The sequence below is a fragment of the Gadus chalcogrammus genome, chromosome 23 (assembly GCF_026213295.1).
Source record: "Gadus chalcogrammus isolate NIFS_2021 chromosome 23, NIFS_Gcha_1.0, whole genome shotgun sequence".
NCBI classification, from domain to species: domain Eukaryota; kingdom Metazoa; phylum Chordata; class Actinopteri; order Gadiformes; family Gadidae; genus Gadus; species Gadus chalcogrammus.
The window spans coordinates 16,888,605-16,906,104 of NC_079434.1; the positions used below are offsets into that span (position 1 = coordinate 16,888,605).

General features: G+C 51.9%; 1 protein-coding gene across 1 annotated transcript in view; it reads right to left on the minus strand.

The window, feature by feature from the left end:
- The window catches only part of sspo (SCO-spondin), a 102,648-nt gene that overhangs the window by 58,494 nt on the left and 26,654 nt on the right, over positions 1 to 17,500 (minus strand). Inside the window, exons 26-47 of the mRNA XM_056583944.1 lie at positions 17,231 to 17,340; positions 16,204 to 16,353; positions 15,848 to 15,941; positions 15,022 to 15,225; positions 14,150 to 14,355; positions 13,729 to 13,843; positions 13,284 to 13,405; positions 12,501 to 12,680; positions 11,347 to 11,583; positions 10,730 to 10,852; positions 10,184 to 10,281; positions 8,884 to 9,097; positions 8,075 to 8,227; positions 7,392 to 7,532; positions 6,587 to 6,769; positions 5,749 to 5,899; positions 4,482 to 4,641; positions 3,975 to 4,029; positions 2,630 to 2,737; positions 1,580 to 1,707; positions 720 to 840; positions 194 to 321 (exon numbers count right to left, since the gene is read on the minus strand). Of these exons, the coding sequence (XP_056439919.1) occupies positions 194 to 321; positions 720 to 840; positions 1,580 to 1,707; positions 2,630 to 2,737; positions 3,975 to 4,029; positions 4,482 to 4,641; positions 5,749 to 5,899; positions 6,587 to 6,769; positions 7,392 to 7,532; positions 8,075 to 8,227; positions 8,884 to 9,097; positions 10,184 to 10,281; positions 10,730 to 10,852; positions 11,347 to 11,583; positions 12,501 to 12,680; positions 13,284 to 13,405; positions 13,729 to 13,843; positions 14,150 to 14,355; positions 15,022 to 15,225; positions 15,848 to 15,941; positions 16,204 to 16,353; positions 17,231 to 17,340 (3,181 nt within the window). The remainder of the gene's footprint in view (positions 1 to 193; positions 322 to 719; positions 841 to 1,579; positions 1,708 to 2,629; positions 2,738 to 3,974; positions 4,030 to 4,481; positions 4,642 to 5,748; positions 5,900 to 6,586; positions 6,770 to 7,391; positions 7,533 to 8,074; positions 8,228 to 8,883; positions 9,098 to 10,183; positions 10,282 to 10,729; positions 10,853 to 11,346; positions 11,584 to 12,500; positions 12,681 to 13,283; positions 13,406 to 13,728; positions 13,844 to 14,149; positions 14,356 to 15,021; positions 15,226 to 15,847; positions 15,942 to 16,203; positions 16,354 to 17,230; positions 17,341 to 17,500) is intronic.

Below are 17,500 nucleotides of genomic sequence, written 5' to 3' on the forward strand. Positions count from 1 at the left end.
TGTTACATATTCCAGATCCTGCATCAAATAGTAATATCTCATCTATCTTCCAATAGTATCAGGAGCAGGCCAGGGGCTAACAGGGCCTATCTTCAGGACCTGAGAGGCCTGTGGCTCTGAGAGAAGCAGCACTCTGACCCAGAGAGGTCAGTCCTGCAGGACATCCCAGTGATGACGGTAGCGTGGTGGTTACCTTGGCTCTGGGCCGGGCATCCGTGGTGAGGTCGCTGTACGTGTACCACTGACCGCCGCTCACGCTGAACTGCAGGTAGAAGCTGGAGACGTAGGTGTCAAACACACCCCCGCCCTGGGTCAGCACACCTGGAGACAGAGACAGAGACAGAGACAGAGAGAGAGAGAGAGAGAGAGAGAGAGAGAGAGAGAGAGAGAGAGAGAGACAGAGACAGAGACAGAGACAGAGAGAGAGAGAGAGAGAGAGAGAGATCAAATTACACTTTACGCCATCATGTATGAAGATGTGAAGATCCACGTGGGATTTGCTCCTCGGTTCATCACCATTTTGGTTCAGAAGTGCCATACTACTAACGTTACGTTGACGCATAAAGGCAGGCGGCTTCGGAAAGATCTCCGACAGGGATCATCACACACATGACACACAAACATCAACCCAACACAGCAGATTAACCAAACCCCGAACCCCTGTGGCTCCTCCTACACCTAAGTGTAGAGCTCAGGACGTGGTGCGGTCAGCGGCGTACCAGTGATGTTGTAGGGCTGCAGCAGGTCTATCTGCAGGTATGGGTTCTGCTGGGGCCCGGCCCGGTCCTGGCGGTTCCTCTGGGGCAGGTCCCGGTACTCCTCCGGCTCCGGGCTCCAGCCCTGAGGGGAGGAGGCTCCTGAGCTCACATCGTACTGACGCATATGACAGCATTACATTTACACTTAGGGCATTTAGCAGACGCTTTTATCAAAAGCGACTCTTAAAGGGTAATTCCGGTGTAAAATGGATTTGGGATATGTTGTATGTATGATAACGAGTTGAAACGTTCGTTTTGGAGCACAAAAAACGCATATAGACGCTTTCTTCAGTTGCCTGCTTTTAGCCGATTTTATCAAAACGCTATCAACATGGAATGATGGGGGCACTGGTTATGGTAAAAACTAAATCGCTATTTTAAACCACTTTAAAGGCTAAAAGTAGCCCGACACTTCTTTGGTAGTATAAAAAAGGGTCTTAACATTTAAAACGAGGCATTGAGAACTTTGTAAGTGTCCAGATTGTTTATTAAAAAGGACATTTTATACACACAATACCGTCAGTAGATCACCCGTCGACGCCGTTTTGTTTTTAAGACTCGATTTAAAAAAAAAAACGGTTGATTGACGAACACAGAGATCGTGACATCCGCAGCAACACGCAAGCTCCGGTTCGCCAATCTACTTATGAGGCTTTAGCTGAAGCTGGTGATCGACAATAACATTACCGTTACCTGTAACTGTGTTTCAGGAAACACAGTCACAAGTAAAAGCCTTACCCCCGGGGGGGGGGGGGGGGGGGGGGGGGGAGGGGCATGGGTTATAGAGGAGCAGCACCCCGACCCAGGGCGGACTGCGGTACCTGGAGGTCTGTGCGGGGGTCCCGGCCGTAGAGGCGGGCGGCCCCAGCAGGATGGGCAGCCTGCTGGGACGAGGCCGTGAAGCTGGAGGCCGGCAGGGACTGGACGCCCAGAGGAGACCAGCACTCACCTGGGGGACACGGGAGGGACACGTCAGCAGCAGCACGGACGTACAACGTTGTTATGTATTTTAAGCACATAAGCTGCCCCCACATAGCCACTAGGAAGCAGGATCGAACACACAAGCTGCAATAACTACTCCAGCCACAGATGGCAGCACCTTTGGACAGGTGAGGAGGGCGGAGCCAATACGTCACACAGGCCACTTCTACTTCACATAGGCCACGCCCACTTGATACAAACCACCGCGGGAGTCAGATCAGGGGGCAGAGACATAGGCGGTCCCGCAGAGAGCCTCGGGCCTAAGCCCCGGGGCTCGAAGTAGCTCTTCGGTATTTCTCTCCACGCGTGTTAGATATAATTCCCTCCCATTTGCTTCATAGTTACCATACCGAAATACTATAACAAATAAAGTGAGTTAAAAGCGACCCGGATTGGACTACTTTCTTCAAAAACGCAACAACGTGTAGAACTACACACCATGTGGAGGATCTAGATCCATAATACTGGATCTAGATCTTAAACTTACATTCAGGAATGATGTGAATACTTTTCTACACATTGGTGAAATCAAGGAAATGTGCATAGACACATGCACTTTGCTTTCATTCACACACACGCACATACACACACACAGCCACGCAGACACTCACACACACGCACGGATACACAAACACACACACCCACACATGCAAGCACGCAGACAATCACACACACATGAAAGCACGCAGACACACACACACACACATTTTATTATAATCTTGCACTTTATATAGTTGAATCACAGCCTGACTGGTACATAAGAATTTCACTATGCATTGCCCTGTACAACTGGGTATGTGACAAATAAATACAACTAAATAACTAATACACACACACACACACACACACACACACACACACACACACACGCAATTAACTTATTCACTTACCCCCAGGAGGAATAGGGTAGGTCGGCACTGAGGGTTTGTCTCCCCCTCCTGGCGTGTAGGAGACTGTAAACGGGCTCATGGTTGTCTGAGTGACATTAGCGTTGTCTCCTGTCATGAAAAGCAGACGTGGCGGAATATTATGGTCCATACGACAGATGGATCTCAACAGTGTGACTAGGGCCTTACATTTTGAGGTACACACAAGTTTGCATATTCTTTTTTAATTATATGCGATTGGACAATGCATGTATAGCATGCCGGTCAATAGTTTGAAATATATTTGCGTAATATGTTTAGAAATGTATACTATTTCTTTACAAATGTCATATATACAGCAATATATAGCTATAAATATGGTTCTTGCGATAATTTGACCACCTACATAAAAGGTTTGACAATAAGTGGTTTTGGCTGACGATCAGTTGTGGTCAGACTGGTCAGTGTGGCTCACTATTGGCTATCGTCTGTCCCACGTGACCATCCCCAATGTATCCTTGAGTTACCCCCACCGTGCCGCCACCCCCCCCCCCCCCCCCCCAATCCAGGATATCGGACATTCCCGCTAAAACACAGCCGCAACAGGATTTCTTTATAAAAATATTATTATTTCTAAATGAAGGCAGAAATTTAAGTGTTTATTTTGAAATATTAATGATTATTACAAGTGTAGTTCCCTATCAAAATGCGTGTTTTGGAACGGCCGCTTGATCCGGCCCCTACTTGTCGCTAGTATCTTCCTTGAGAACCGCTCATTAAAACAACGACTTGGCCAGATCAACGGTTCTCAGGGAAAACCGAAGGACAGCCAGACATACAGAGACGGCTCTGATTATGGCTTGATTGTAATGAATACAACTTTATTGAAACCAGAGCGACCTAGATTGAACACAGACACAGGTCATTATAGAGTCGGTAGGGGCCTCTTGTGCAGTGTGGGATCAAACCCAGACCTTTGGGCTTCTCCCTCTCCACTACGCCGTCCACAACAAACACAGACCACACATTGGCATGGCTCCTAACCATCTCAACATGTACTGCCTCTGACACAGCTCTGTTTACGACAAAAATGCCCAGATCACAATGATTAACTTCACCAAATAAATTGTGTGTAGTATCCGCAAGCTTTCGATGGACTGCCGAGCTTTTGGTTTGTTTAGTTGTGGTTCTGAATTGATGAGGAATAACAGGAAACAGACACAAAGGAGAATTTGCCAGGATGCATTTAGGCCCTTGTTTCTGGCCCTTGTTACTACCCCCAAACTGACAACCAAAGGATGGATCTATTGTTAATCTATTTACCCAAAGAAACCTGCTCTGAGATTTAAACAGTGTTCGTCATCTTTACCTGTACCTCCGCAGTAGCAACACCTGTCCCCTCCTGCAGGCACCAGAGTCATGCCCTGGAAGAAAGGATGCATTAAGCTAGGACGCAACCTTATGCTAACAATGGAAGGAAGGACGCGACATTACGCCAACGTTGGAAATAAGGACGTGACATTAAGCCAACAATGGACTGAGCAGAGCCTGTGGGAGCGTTGCTACGGAACAGAGCTATGTGTGGGGACAAACAAGAACAAATGAGGGGACAAAGTCATGAATGAAAGAGATTTTGCGTGGATGAAATGACACGGTGTACACATTTAAAAAGCGAACAGGCCAGGAGAAGGGCGAGCGGAACGACGATGACAGGGGGGGGGGGCGGACGTCAGCGGTGACCGCCTACGTCACGACAACGCCTCCGTCACAACACAAACACACGTCATCAGGACAGATGGAGCAGAGTGGGAGAGTCAACAGCCCAGCGGGAGGGAGCAGGTCGGCGCGGGCGGGGGGGGGGGGGGTCCGTGTTTACCGGTGGGCAGCCGGCGGCGGCGTGCGGGCAGTAGGGGGCGCACCGCACCATGAGGTTAGGGAAACACTGGCACAGCTGGCAGCCGCCCGACCCCCACACGTCCCCCACGGCGTGGGACTGACCCTGGTGCTCGCACTCCTCACACGGGTCCGTCTGACACCTGCTCGCGCACACACACACACACACGCACGCACGCACGCACGCACACACACACACACACACACACACACACACACACACACACACACACACACACACACACACACACACACACACACACACACACACACACACACAAACACACACACATGCAAACACACACACAAACACACGCACACACACACACACACACACATGCAAACACACACACAAACACACGCACACATGCACACACACACGCACGCACACACACACACACACACAAACACACACACACACACACAAACACACACATATGCAAACACACACACAAACACACACACACACACGTGCACATGCACACACACACACACACACACAAACACACAAACAGATGGAACGTTTAGATTATTAGAATGAAACGCTGTGCACAACACAAACACAAACTCACTCAAAGAAGAGATTATGGAATTCTATGGAAAGGTTACAACTGTAGATCAGGTGATGGTGGTCAGAGTAGATCAGGTGATGGTGATCAGAGTAGATCAGGTGATGGTGGTCAGAGTAGATCAGGTGATGGTGATCAGAGTAGATCAGGTGATGGTGATCAGAGTAGATCAGGTGATGGTGATCAGAGTAGATCAGGTGATGGTGATCAGAGTAGATCAGGTGATGGTGATCAGAGTAGATCAGGTGATGGTGATCAGAGTAGATCAGGTGATGGTGGTCAGAGTAGATCAGGTGATGGTGATCAGAGTAGATCAGGTGATGGTGATCAGAGTAGATCAGGTGATGGTGATCAGAGTAGATCAGGTGATGGTGATCAGCGTAGATCAGGTGATGGTGATCAGAGTAGATCAGGTGATGGTGATCAGAGTAGATCAGGTGATGGTGATCAGAGTAGATCAGGTGATGGTGATCAGCGTAGATCAGGTGATGGTGATCAGAGTAGATCAGGTGATGGTGATCAGAGTAGATCAGGTGATGGGGATCAGAGTAGATCAGGTGATGGTGATCAGAGTAGATCAGGTGATGGTGATCAGCGTAGATCAGGTGATGGTGATCAGAGTAGATCAGGTGATGGTGATCAGAGTAGATCAGGTGATGGGGATCAGAGTAGATCAGTCACCTCCTGGCCTTGCGGTAGATGCCCCTGCAGGTGCGTCCGTCTCCGTGCTTCATGGGGTTGTTGGGGCTCCTGAAGGACCACTGCACACTCTGGACCCCGCACGGTCCAAGACACTCCCCCCACTCGGACCAGGAGGACCACCCACAATGCACTGCGGCGGGACACAAGGCATGGCGAGTGGATTGAGCAGGGGGGCGTTACTCTGTAGACCCCAAAGGAGCTCGCTAAACGGTCTGTCTTTAGTCATCAAACGCTGGACGGGTTTCATGTAAAAGTGTAAGCCTTGAAGCATTGATCATTTAGGAATCGTAAGCTACATTAGGAGAATAAAGATGGGATGTTCCGGCTGGCCAGGCCATGTGAGGAGGTGTCTGAGGAGGTGTCTGAGGTGTCTGAGGAGGTGTCTGAGGAGGTGTCTGAGGTGTTTGAGGAGGTGTTTGAGGAGGTGTCTGAGGTGTTTGAGGAGGTGTCTGAGGAGGTGTTCGAGGAGGTGTCTGAGGAGGTGTCTGAGGAGGTATTTGAGGAGGTGTCTGAGGAGGTGTCTGAGGAGGTATTTGAGGAGGTGTCTGAGGAGGTGTTCGAGGAGGTGTCTGAGGAGGTGTCTGAGGAGGTATTTGAGGAGTTGTCTGAGGAGGTGTCTGAGGAGGTGTGTGAGGAGGTGTTTGAGGAGGTATTTGAGGAGTTGTCTTAGGGAGTGTGTATAAGGAGGAGGTGTGTGAAGAGCTGTGTGAGGAGCTGTCTGAGGAGGGGTGTGAGGAGGTGTGTGAGGAGCTGTCTGAGGAGGGGTGTGAGGAGGTGTGTGAGGAGCTGTCTGAGGAGGGGTGTGAAAGCAGGTTACCTGAGCACTCCGGGTTGAGCTGGCAGCGTTGAGGCCGTCCTCCCTCACACACGCAGACCTCACAGTCCACCTTCACCTGCTGCCCTGGCCAGTAGCGGGCCCCGCCCACCTCGCAGGGACACTCCCCCGGCGCCACACACTGCTGGTTGGGGCCCATCACCTGGCCCTCTGGACACCAGCACCCTGGGGACACGAGGTCGCGACAGAAGGTCAGCCTGACCCACGCAGAACAAGGGAGCACCTGGGAGGAGCTAGAGTTCATCGCGCAACGCGCCATGAAAACGGCCTTTTGAGAGTGAGTGGGTAAGTGAGCGAGTGAGTGAGTGAGTGATTCAGTGAGTGAGTGAGTGAGTGAATCAGTGAGTGAGTGAGTGGTTGAGTGATTGAAGGAGTCAGTGAGTAAGTGAGTGAGTGAGTGAGCGAGTGAGTGAGTGAGTGAGTGAGTGCTTCAGTGAGTGAGTGAGTGCTTCAGTGAGTGAGTGAGTGAGTGCTTCAGTGAGTGAGTGAGTGAGTGAGTGCTTCAGTCAGTGTGTAAGTGAGTGTGTGAGAAAACAATGAAGAGCTAGAAAAAAGAACATAACAATGACACACATTTGGGGCAGAGCATCTGTCTGCATAACATCCAGGTGAGTGGAGAGATATCAGCCTTCCAAGGCCGATGTGGGGGAGCCGAATAAAGATAACGATTGCTTTGGCTCAGGCCGACTCCGCAATTTTCACCTGCCTTAAGTCTCTCTGGTACTCTCTGCAATATTCCAAAATAGGTTCTGGGCGGTTACTTTCCGGGGCGGGCCAGAGGACTGACCTGAGAAGCAGTGGTCGTCCGGGGGGCAGGGTGTCCCGGTGCTGACGTGGCTGCAGGACAGGGGGCAGGGCCCGCAGCTGAGCCTCACCAGGCCGGCGGGACAGGTGCGGTTCACGCAGGTGGCGTTCTCCGGGCACGGCTCTGGGGGGGGGGGCATGGCTTCATCAGATATGCTGTGTTTAGTAAGGTATCATTTATTAAGGTAAGGAATCTATAAGGTAAGGTATTATTATTATTAATTTCTTAATTAAAGGTATTTATTAAAGCAAGGTATTATTAATTTATTGTTAATTCTTTAAGGTAATTTAATAAGGGTAAATTAATTTTCTATTCATTTATTAAGTTAATTTAAAAAGGTAAGGTAATTATTATAAATTTATTAAGGTAATTTAAAAGTGAAGTTAATAAATTATAAAGGTTTTAAGGTATGCTGTACCCAAACTTTTGAATGTAGCATCAAGGCTGGACTACATCCAGCCATTGGCTAACATAAGCATTCACTACACATATATCTGGACTATCTTAATTGACAAGCTTGTTGAAATGTTACACACTGCAATTTTATTAACTTTGAATGAGTGGACTGCTCCACACATAGTGCAGCTTTAACCCTCTGGTTCAGCCTCTATAGGGGCTTCATGGTGCACATGAACACATGATGTAAGTCGGGAGGAAGTGCTTACTGATCTCCATGGCCAGGTTGGACTCCCCGGGCAGCAGGGCGCACTCGGTCCCCCCGTAGCGAGGGGGAGCGCAGCCCCGGTGCCTCACCTCCAAGCCCCCGCAGCCCCGCGAGCAGTTGGACCAGGTCACCCACGGCAGCCAGCGGCCGTCCACTAGGGGCAGTACAGGCGTTAATACACGGGTCAACACAGACAGCGGCCGTCCACTAGGGGCAGTACAGGCGTTAATACACGGGTCGACACAGACAGCGGCCGGCCACTAGGGGCAGTACAGGCGTTAATACACGGGTCAACACAGACAGCGGCCGTCCACTAGGGGCAGTACAGGCATTAATACACAGGTCGACACAGACAGCGGCCGGCCACTAGGGGCAGTACAGGCGTTAATACAAGGGTCAACACAGACAGCGGACGTCCACTAGGGGCAGTACAGGCATCACTACACGGCTCAACACAGTCTGCTAGGACAAAGCCCACAGTGGACATTTCTATACTTTACATGGTGCGTGCGTGCGTGCGTCCGTCCGTCCGTGTGTGTGTGTGTCACTGTCAGTGTGTGTGTGTGTGTGTGTGTGTGTGTGTGTGTGTGTGTGTGTGTGTGTGTGTGTCACTGTCAGTGTGTGTGTGTGTGTGTGCTCCGCTGATACAGTCACATAACAATCTACGCCTGGGTGAAATGGGGGGGGGGGGTGTCCTGATGGAGAACTCTGCTGTTCTCATGCAACAACAAAGACCTTTTCCTTCACACACAACACGACGAGGTGGCGCCGGTCATCCCGAGGGGGAACGCCGGCGTCGCGGCCCGTTACCTGGACAGGTGGTGTTGAAGCACTGCTGCCTCTGGACCCCCGGGCCCCGGCATCTCCGCAGAGGGTCCCCCAGGGGACAGGCCCTCTGCCGGCTCTCGGAGCCCGTCCCACAGGTGATGCTGCAGGGGCCCCAGGCCCCCCAAGGACCCCAGGTCCTGCAGTGCTGCTCGTCGCTGGGCAAGGGGTCTGGGCAGTCGGCCACTCCGTTACACACCTGGAGAGAGATCCAGATGTTTCTCTCTCTGTACATAAGGCTTCCTCCTGTCCTAAAGCTAAATAATACTGAGTCGAAGTCACACCCCAACCCCCCCCCCTCCCTTATTGTATGTTGTACGTCCTGGCACTTAAAAATAGTACTTAGCACTGTGTAGCATCTTATTCAATTCAATTCAATTCAGTTTTATTTGTATAGCCCTTAATCACCATTACATTCTCAAAGGGCGAAACAGGCCAAATATTTATGGCACCCCCCTTTACCCAAGCCCCCACAAGGGCAAGAAAAAACTCCCTTGAAATTAGCAAGGAAGAAATCTTGAGAAGAAACGCATAGTAGAATGAAAGGATGAAGATTGGATAAGCGTCTTCCTTATCCTAGCTATCTTTGTTGTATACAGGGAATGGGTTGACCTAACGGTTGTCAGCGCTTGGCACTTGTTTCTATGAACATCCTTACTGTACCGAGAGATATACTGTTGTTTGTCTTACTCTTTCTTCTACTTTCGATAAAAGCGTCTGCTAAATTAACTGAAAGCAAACGTCAATGTAAGACATTTTACAGCTTGAATGAAAGGATGAAGATTGGATAAGCGTCTTCCAGGATTAGTTTGATGGTGTAGAGGCCAACGGCCTCGCAGACCGTGACATGACCTCACCAACAATGGTTCATTTCTCCAAACACAGACCACACTGTGTTTACTTGTTCTGAATAAAATGTTTATCTAAACTGTGTGTCTAAGGCTAAGCTGTGTGTCTAAACTGTGTGTCTAAACTGTGTGTCTCAGCTGTGTGTCCTAACATTCAAGCCTGCGAACATAGCGGCTTAAAGCCATGACTGTTTCTCATGAGGGAGAGCAGAAGAGAGCTGAACACTTGTCCCGTCCAGCACAGTAAACATTACGGCCAGTGTTGCACCACTTATCCTTGAGAGTATTTATACATCTGATTGTTTATCTCAGCCATGTTGAAATTAGTCAAGGGGAGAACAGAGCTGATCGTTGTCTCCCCAGAACCCGACACACGCTGCAGCGTACAGGTTCCTACGAGCCTGAAGGTTGGTGGAGAGGAGGCTAGAGCGGCCTACCGTCTGGAAGGAGACGCAGGATCCGTCCCCGCAGGTGAACTCGGGGCAGGAGAGGGAGGTGTTCCTCTCCCCTGGGGGGGCGGGGGTCGTGGCCTTGTCTGTGGAGCACAGAGAACTGTTTCAAATCTCATTCAGCACGATCGAACGAGTTCACATGGATGAAACCTTTATTCTTCGTTCCGTCATTCTCTTCTTCCTTCCTTCCTTTGTGTTTTCGTAAACGTTTTGGTTTTTGTTCATTTCTCTCCTTCTTCTTCTGCTCTCTGATATCCATTACCCATGCCCCCTCATCTGTCTCTTTTTGGTTCGTTCCACCAGGACTCTCTTCCACTACTCCCCCCCCCCCCCTTCACCTTTTGGTTCGTTCCACCAGGACTCTCTTCCACTACTTCCCCCCCCCCTCCCTTCTCCTTTTGGTTCGTTCCACCAGGACTCTCGTCCACTAATTCCCCCCCATCCCTTCTCCTTTTGGTTCGTTCCACCAGGACTCTCTTCCACTACATCCCCCCCATCCGTCTCTCTTTGGTACGCTCCACTGGGACTCACCACAGAGCAGCTCATCGTCTCCCTGGGGACAGTCTGCCACTCCGTTGCACACCTGCGAGGCGTTCACACAGGTGTGGTTGTCACAGGAGAAGCTGCCTGGGCAGGGCGGGATCCGGGCGGAGCCTGTGAGGACAAGAAGAGGAGAACCATCAGTGAGGCTATCCCGGACGCCCCAAGCACACGCCGGTCGGAGGCCATCGGTCTGGGGGCCTTGTTCTGGTCACTCTGTGACTCCGCCCACAGACCGCCCTCACTGTGGAAGGAACTCTGGAAGGGACCTTTGATAAACAGTCCTCAATCAATACATCTTTACTCAAGATGTACCATTACATTTTGGTCAGTATTTCTATGGAATTATAACAGACATCTTAACATATTCTTTGTGGCCCAAAATATTTTTTTGCGAGTTGATGAATGTTGTGTGTTGTCTCATTTGTGTAAGTGTAACTGCCTAACTGTTTTCTATATGTCTATCTGGTTGTTGTATAAATCTTAAAATAAAAAATTGATCACAAAAAAATATAGTGTGGTGGAGACAGAATCAACCAGCGACCAGGACAAACCAGCAGCTCCCCCCCCCCCCTCCTGCCCTCTCCTTTCCTCCCCCCTCAGCTTACCACAGTTGTCCACGTTCTCGTCCGAGGCGTCGGCGCAGTGCGGGACCCCGTCACAGAGCTGCCGGTGGTCCAGGCACTGCCCCCCGCTGAGGCAGGCCTCCCGCCCGGGGCCGCAGGGGCCCGCGGGGCAGCCCTGCTCGTCACTGCCGTCCATGCAGTCCGTCTCCCCGTCGCAGCGCCACGCCACGGGGACGCACTGACCCACGGTCCCACAGCCAAACTCATTGGACCTGCAGACTGGGGAGGAGAGGGGAGAGGAGGGGGGGGGGGGAGGAGAGGAGAAGAGGAGAGGAGAAGGGGAGGAGAGGAGAGAAGGGGAGGAGAGGAGAGGAGAGAAGGGGAGGAGAGGAGAGGAGAGAAGGGGAGGAGAGGGGGAGAGGGAAGGGGAGGAGAGGAGAGAAGGGGAGGAGAGGAGAGGAGAGAAGGGGAGGAGAGGGGGAGAGGGAGGGGGAGGAGAGGGGAGTGGAGCAGAGGAGGGGATGAGAGGAGAAGAGAGAGGAGAGGAGAGAGAAGGGGAGGAGAGAGGAGAGGAGGGGAAGAGGGAAGAAAGGGGAGCGGGGGGAGGAAAAAGGTGAGGAGGGGAGGAGGGGGCCGGAGGGAGGGAGAGGAGAGGAGAGGAGAGGAGAGGAGAGGAGAGGGGATTGGAGCAGGGAGGAGGCTTTGTTCTTTTTATTGAGTTATTTTCAGGTCAACATTCTTTCTAGAAACCCCAAACTTAAAGTAAATGCCAAGATATGCTACCAGGCATTTGCCTCTCCTACCAAGATTCAGGAAAGTGAGCACCAAGTTCTTCATGATAGCGGAACACACTTTTAATAAATTTCCAAAGATTTCCAATACATTCATAATGGTCTATTCTTCGAAATAGACCATTCTGTCACACCACTCTGTTTGTCTTCAAGCACACCGATAATTCAGCAACATTTTCGGAGCTGTGATATTATGTAAGTATTGAAATATGATCAGCGAGTCGAGTTGTGGCCGGGTCGTCCACACGTAGGGTTACCAATCAGCGGCGCATCAACCAATCGCAGCCTCGGAGCTACACCGAACCTACTCGTTTGAATCGAACCCCGAGCGAAACCCCAACGTACAGACACCTGGGCGTGACCCAGCACCCAGAAGCGGTCTAAACAAATCAGCCATCCCGGTACCTAATGACGGCGTCGTCGGGGCGAGGGGTGCCGGTGAGGGCGTCGTCGCTACGGCGACCGAATGGCAGTTGTTCGCGTCCTCGTCCTCCGCGTCCGGACAGTCCTTCCTTCCGTCACACAGCCGCGTAGCGTCCAGGCAGGTGCCGTCGGAGCAGGAGAACTGTCCCGGGAAGCACGTCACTGTCCCGCCACCGACACAACACAAGTCAGGAAAACAACATGGCCGCACGCGGTTTAAAACCACCGGCTAATGATGCCAACTATGGGCATGCCTACGGATCCCTCATTAGTGTAACGAGCTGCACCTGTGTTCCCCTCTGTGCTATTAGACATCAGGGATAACGGACGGGTCCCACGTCTTACCGGTCCCACGGCCTGTTCAGGAAGCTATCGGAGGCAGGGAGGCTTCAAGCTGCCTCCTGAGCAGCCTCCAATAGGCAGGTTTTATATGTTCTCTCCTCTCTCCTTTCCCCTTCTCTTCTCCCCGTCTCTCCACTCCTCCTTCCCTCTCCTCCTATCTCCTCCCCTCCCCTTCTCCTCTCCCCTTCTCTCATCCCCTCCTATCCCCTTATCTCCTCCCCCCTCCTCTCCTCTCTTCTCCTTTCCTCTCCTCGTCTCCTCGTCTCCTCCCCTCCTCCCCAGCTTGCGGGTCCAATGAGTTTGGCTGTATGAGTGTGGCTCAGAGTGTAAAGCACTCGGTATTATTCTAGGAACTCATTGTTCCCCGACCGGTCCTCAGCCTCCCTCCCTGCCGACGCTGGTAGCCCTGGGTCTACTGGGTACCTCTGCTGGGACAGAGGGCTTCGTCGACACCCGACGGGCAGTCCCTGTGTCCGTCACACACCCGGTCCGCGGGAAGGCAGCGGCCTCCCGGGCACTGCAGCTCCGCTGGGCTGCACACACACCTGCCAGCCCCGGGGAGAGCGCGTCACTCTCTGCTCATTCATTGGTTGAGTTCTGGGACCAGAACTCAACCAATGAATGTTAAAATTTGTATTTTGATGCTTGTATGAAGTATGAGTTTGTTTTTTCCTACATTTAGAAAACTCACAATTTTAACAAAAATAAAGCACAGGCAAATACTCTAGGAGGTGTTTGAGGTTAGAATAAGTTGATGAAAGCTGACAGTTAGTTATTAGACATTTTATCGTATATACACTCTGTGAACTTCACGGTCCATAGACGACTAAACCTTTGTTGTAAGACGACGACAGTAGTAGTAACCCACCCCCTCTCATCGCTGAGGTCTCCACAGTCGTCATGTCCGTCACATCGGTGGAAGTAGAGGATACAGCGACCGCCTGCACACAGGAACTCCCCCTCGCCGCACACCACGCCACAGGCTAGAGGACACACACCACACCCCTGATCAACACACACACACAGGACGTCCCCTACGCCGCACACCCTCCCACAGGCTAGACCCCCTAGGCTCCTGTCTCAGCGCGTCTCCCAGCCTCCCTCCCCATCCCAGTACTCCCACCCTTCATCCCAGCACCCCCACCGTCTCCCAGCACCCCCACCCTCCCTCTGAGCACCCCCCCCCCCCCCCCCCCCCCCCCTCCCTTCCAGCACCCCCACCGTCTCCCAGCACCCCCACCCTCCCTCTGAGCGCCCCCCCCCCCCCCCTCCCTCCCAGCACCCCCCACCTTGCTCGTCCGAGGCGTCTGCGAAGCCGCAGTCCGTCCGCCCGTCACACACGCGGCTGGAGGCGAGGCACCGCCCGCTGGCGCACTGGAACTCCCCCGGCGGGCAGAGGGCGGGCAGAGGGGCCGGCCCGCAGAACTCCTCGTCCGATTGGTCCACGCAGTCGGCGTGGCCGTCGCAGCGCCGGGCCGGGTCCAGACAGGGCCCGCTGGGGGGCCACACAGGGTCAGACGGGGGCTTGATCCCCTCTGGACCGACTCATACTCAGGACTGATACATGAGGTATGATACATGATTTATGAAATTATACATGAGGGATGATGGATAGATGATTTATGATGTAATACATGATATATGATTTAATACATGATGCATGATATAATACATGAGGGATGATGTAAAGATGATTTATGATATATGATTTAATACATGATGCATGATATAATACATGAGGGATGATGTAAAGATGATTTATGATGTAATACATGATATATGATTTAATACATGATGCATGATAAATGATGCATGATTTACGATACATGATATATGATACGTGATATATGATGTAATCCATGATTTATGATCTATAATACATGACGTATGATGTATAGATGATTTATGATGTGATCTATGATGTAAGGGATAATGCCCGACGAGGTGTCCATTATCAGGAATTAATGGACGACGTGGAGGCGTGAACGTGTCCGACACGAACATGATATATAATACGTGATACATGATATATAATACGTGATACATGATATATAACACGTGATACATGATATATAACGCGTGATACATGATATATAACGCGTGATACATGATGAATGATCGATCCTTTGGATGCGTGATCCAGCAGGACCCCCGGGTTTACCTCGGGGTGGACGCGCAGCGGAACTGGTCGGGGCGGCAGGTGGAGGGGCACAGCTCGTCGGAGCCGTCCCCGCAGTCGTCCTCGTTGTCACACAGCCACTGGGGGGGGACGCAGCGGCCCCCCGCGCACCGGAACTCCCCCTCCTCGCACAGGGGGGAGGGGCAGGCCACGCCCCCGCAGCTCCACACGCCGTCCTCACAGGTGCTACACACACGCACGCACACACGCACACGCACACGCACACACAGACACAGACACAGACACGCACACGCACACACACACACACACACACACACACACACACACACACACGCACACACACACACACGACTTCATACAACTACTACTGCTGTGGCACCTTAATAATGTATATGCTATGTATTAAATGCTAGGAAGGGTAGCCTTGTTTGTCTGTGTATCACGCGGGGATCGGGAGGTGAAGGAGGAAAGTCCTCAGTATGGATTAGGGACAACAAAGTCAACTCATTCACCTCAGAGCCAAGCCTGGCTGGCATTTACATTTGTGTACAAATTTGTTTTCATCACACTGGCCTTGAGAGGAGCTCCATTACACTCACCAGTTCACTAGAGGAGCTCCATTACACTCACCAGTCCTCTAGAGGAGCTCCATTACACTCACCAGTTCACTAGAGGAGCTGCATTACACTCACCAGTCCTCTAGGGGAGCTCCATTACACTCACCAGTCCTCTAGAGGAGCTCCATTACACTCACCAGTTCACTAGAGGAGCTGCATTACACTCACCAATCCACTAGAGGAGCTCCATTACACTCACCAGTCCTCTAGAGGAGCTGCATTACACTCACCAGTTCTGGCAGTGCTGGGTGACACTGGCTCCTGGGGGGAACACAGAGCCCTCCCACTGGCAGGGGCACTGGGAGCGGGTAACGCAGCCTTCACCTGGGTGGTGGCAATAACAGGTTGCTAACAAGGAGCTAGCGGGAATAACATGTTGCTAACCATGAGCTAAAGGCAATGACACGTTGCTAACAAGGAGCTTTTGGGAAAAAACATGTTGTTAACAAGTAGCTATTGGGAATAACATGTTGCTAACAAGTAGCTATTGGGAATAACATGTTGCTAACAAGGAGCTAGTGGGAATAACATGTTGCTAACAAGGAGATAACAAAGATTAGAATCTTCTTCTTCTCTGGATGTTTACCGTTCTGGACGGTGCCGGGGGGGCAGAAGCAGCCCTCCACGCAGTACAGAGCCCCCCCGCTGGCCTCAGAGCAGGGCTCACTGGCGGGACAGGAGCTGGGGCAGGCCGGACCACAGGGCTCGTACTCCAGACCGTTGTCACACTGCAGGGCTACAGGGGAGAGACCAGGAGACCAGGAGGAGACCAGGGGGAGACCAGGAGACCAGGGGGAGATCAGGAGGAAACCAGGGGGAGACCAGGAGACCGGGAGACCAGGGGGAGACCAGGGTGAGACCAGGAGACCAGGGGGCGACCAGGAGGAGACCAGGGGGAGACCAGCAGGAGACCAGGAGGAGACCGGGGGAGACCAGCAGGAGACCAGGAGACCAGGGGGAGACCAGGAGACCAGGGGGAGACCAGGAGACCAGGAGGAGACCAGGGGGAGACCAGCAGGAGACCAGGGGGAGGCCAGCAGGAAACCAGGGGGAGACCAGGGGGAGACCAGGAGGAGACCAGGAGGAGACCAGCAGGAGACCAGCAGGACACCAGGAGACCAGCAGGAGACCAGGAGGAGACCAGCAGGAGACCAGAAGGAGACCAGCAGGAGACCAGAAGGAGACCAGCAGGAGACCAGCAGGAGACCAGCAGGAGACCAGCAGGAGACCAGCAGCAGATCACCATGACAACCGAGAGCAGTATAAACAGGAGAGATTCAATTAAGTTATTTCAATAAGGGATAATAGCTTTGGATACGTTAACCTTCATTAACAAGATCAATTAGAACTATAGAAGGTCAACAGTGGAACGACAACAGATATCAACATTAGTTTGGCCACGTTGAGTGTGCTTGCTAGTTGAGTCTGTTGTGCAATATTTTTGTTTCGAGTCATGAATCCACTTGTTTCACTGTTAGGGTAGTGCCGTGGTTTCACTGGAAGAGTCCGGTGACGCTTGCTCTAAGATGAATCGGTTACGTTGAGTCTTGAGCAGAGGCATGTAAGGTGTGTGTGAAGTGTGTGTGTGTGTGTGTGTGTTTACTGGCACGTACGACACAGCTCCTGGGAACGCCAGCGGATGTACACGCCTCTGCGGTTGCACTCCTCTGTGTAGGCTGCTAGGGCGGTGCACAGACACTCACAGTCCCCCCCCGAGTCACAGCTGGGGAACGCACACACACGCACACACACACATAGAAAGACACACACGCACGGGCACACACACACACACGCACACACGCATGCACGCACACACACACACAGAAAGACACACGCACACACACACACATAGAAAGACACACACACACACACACACGCACACA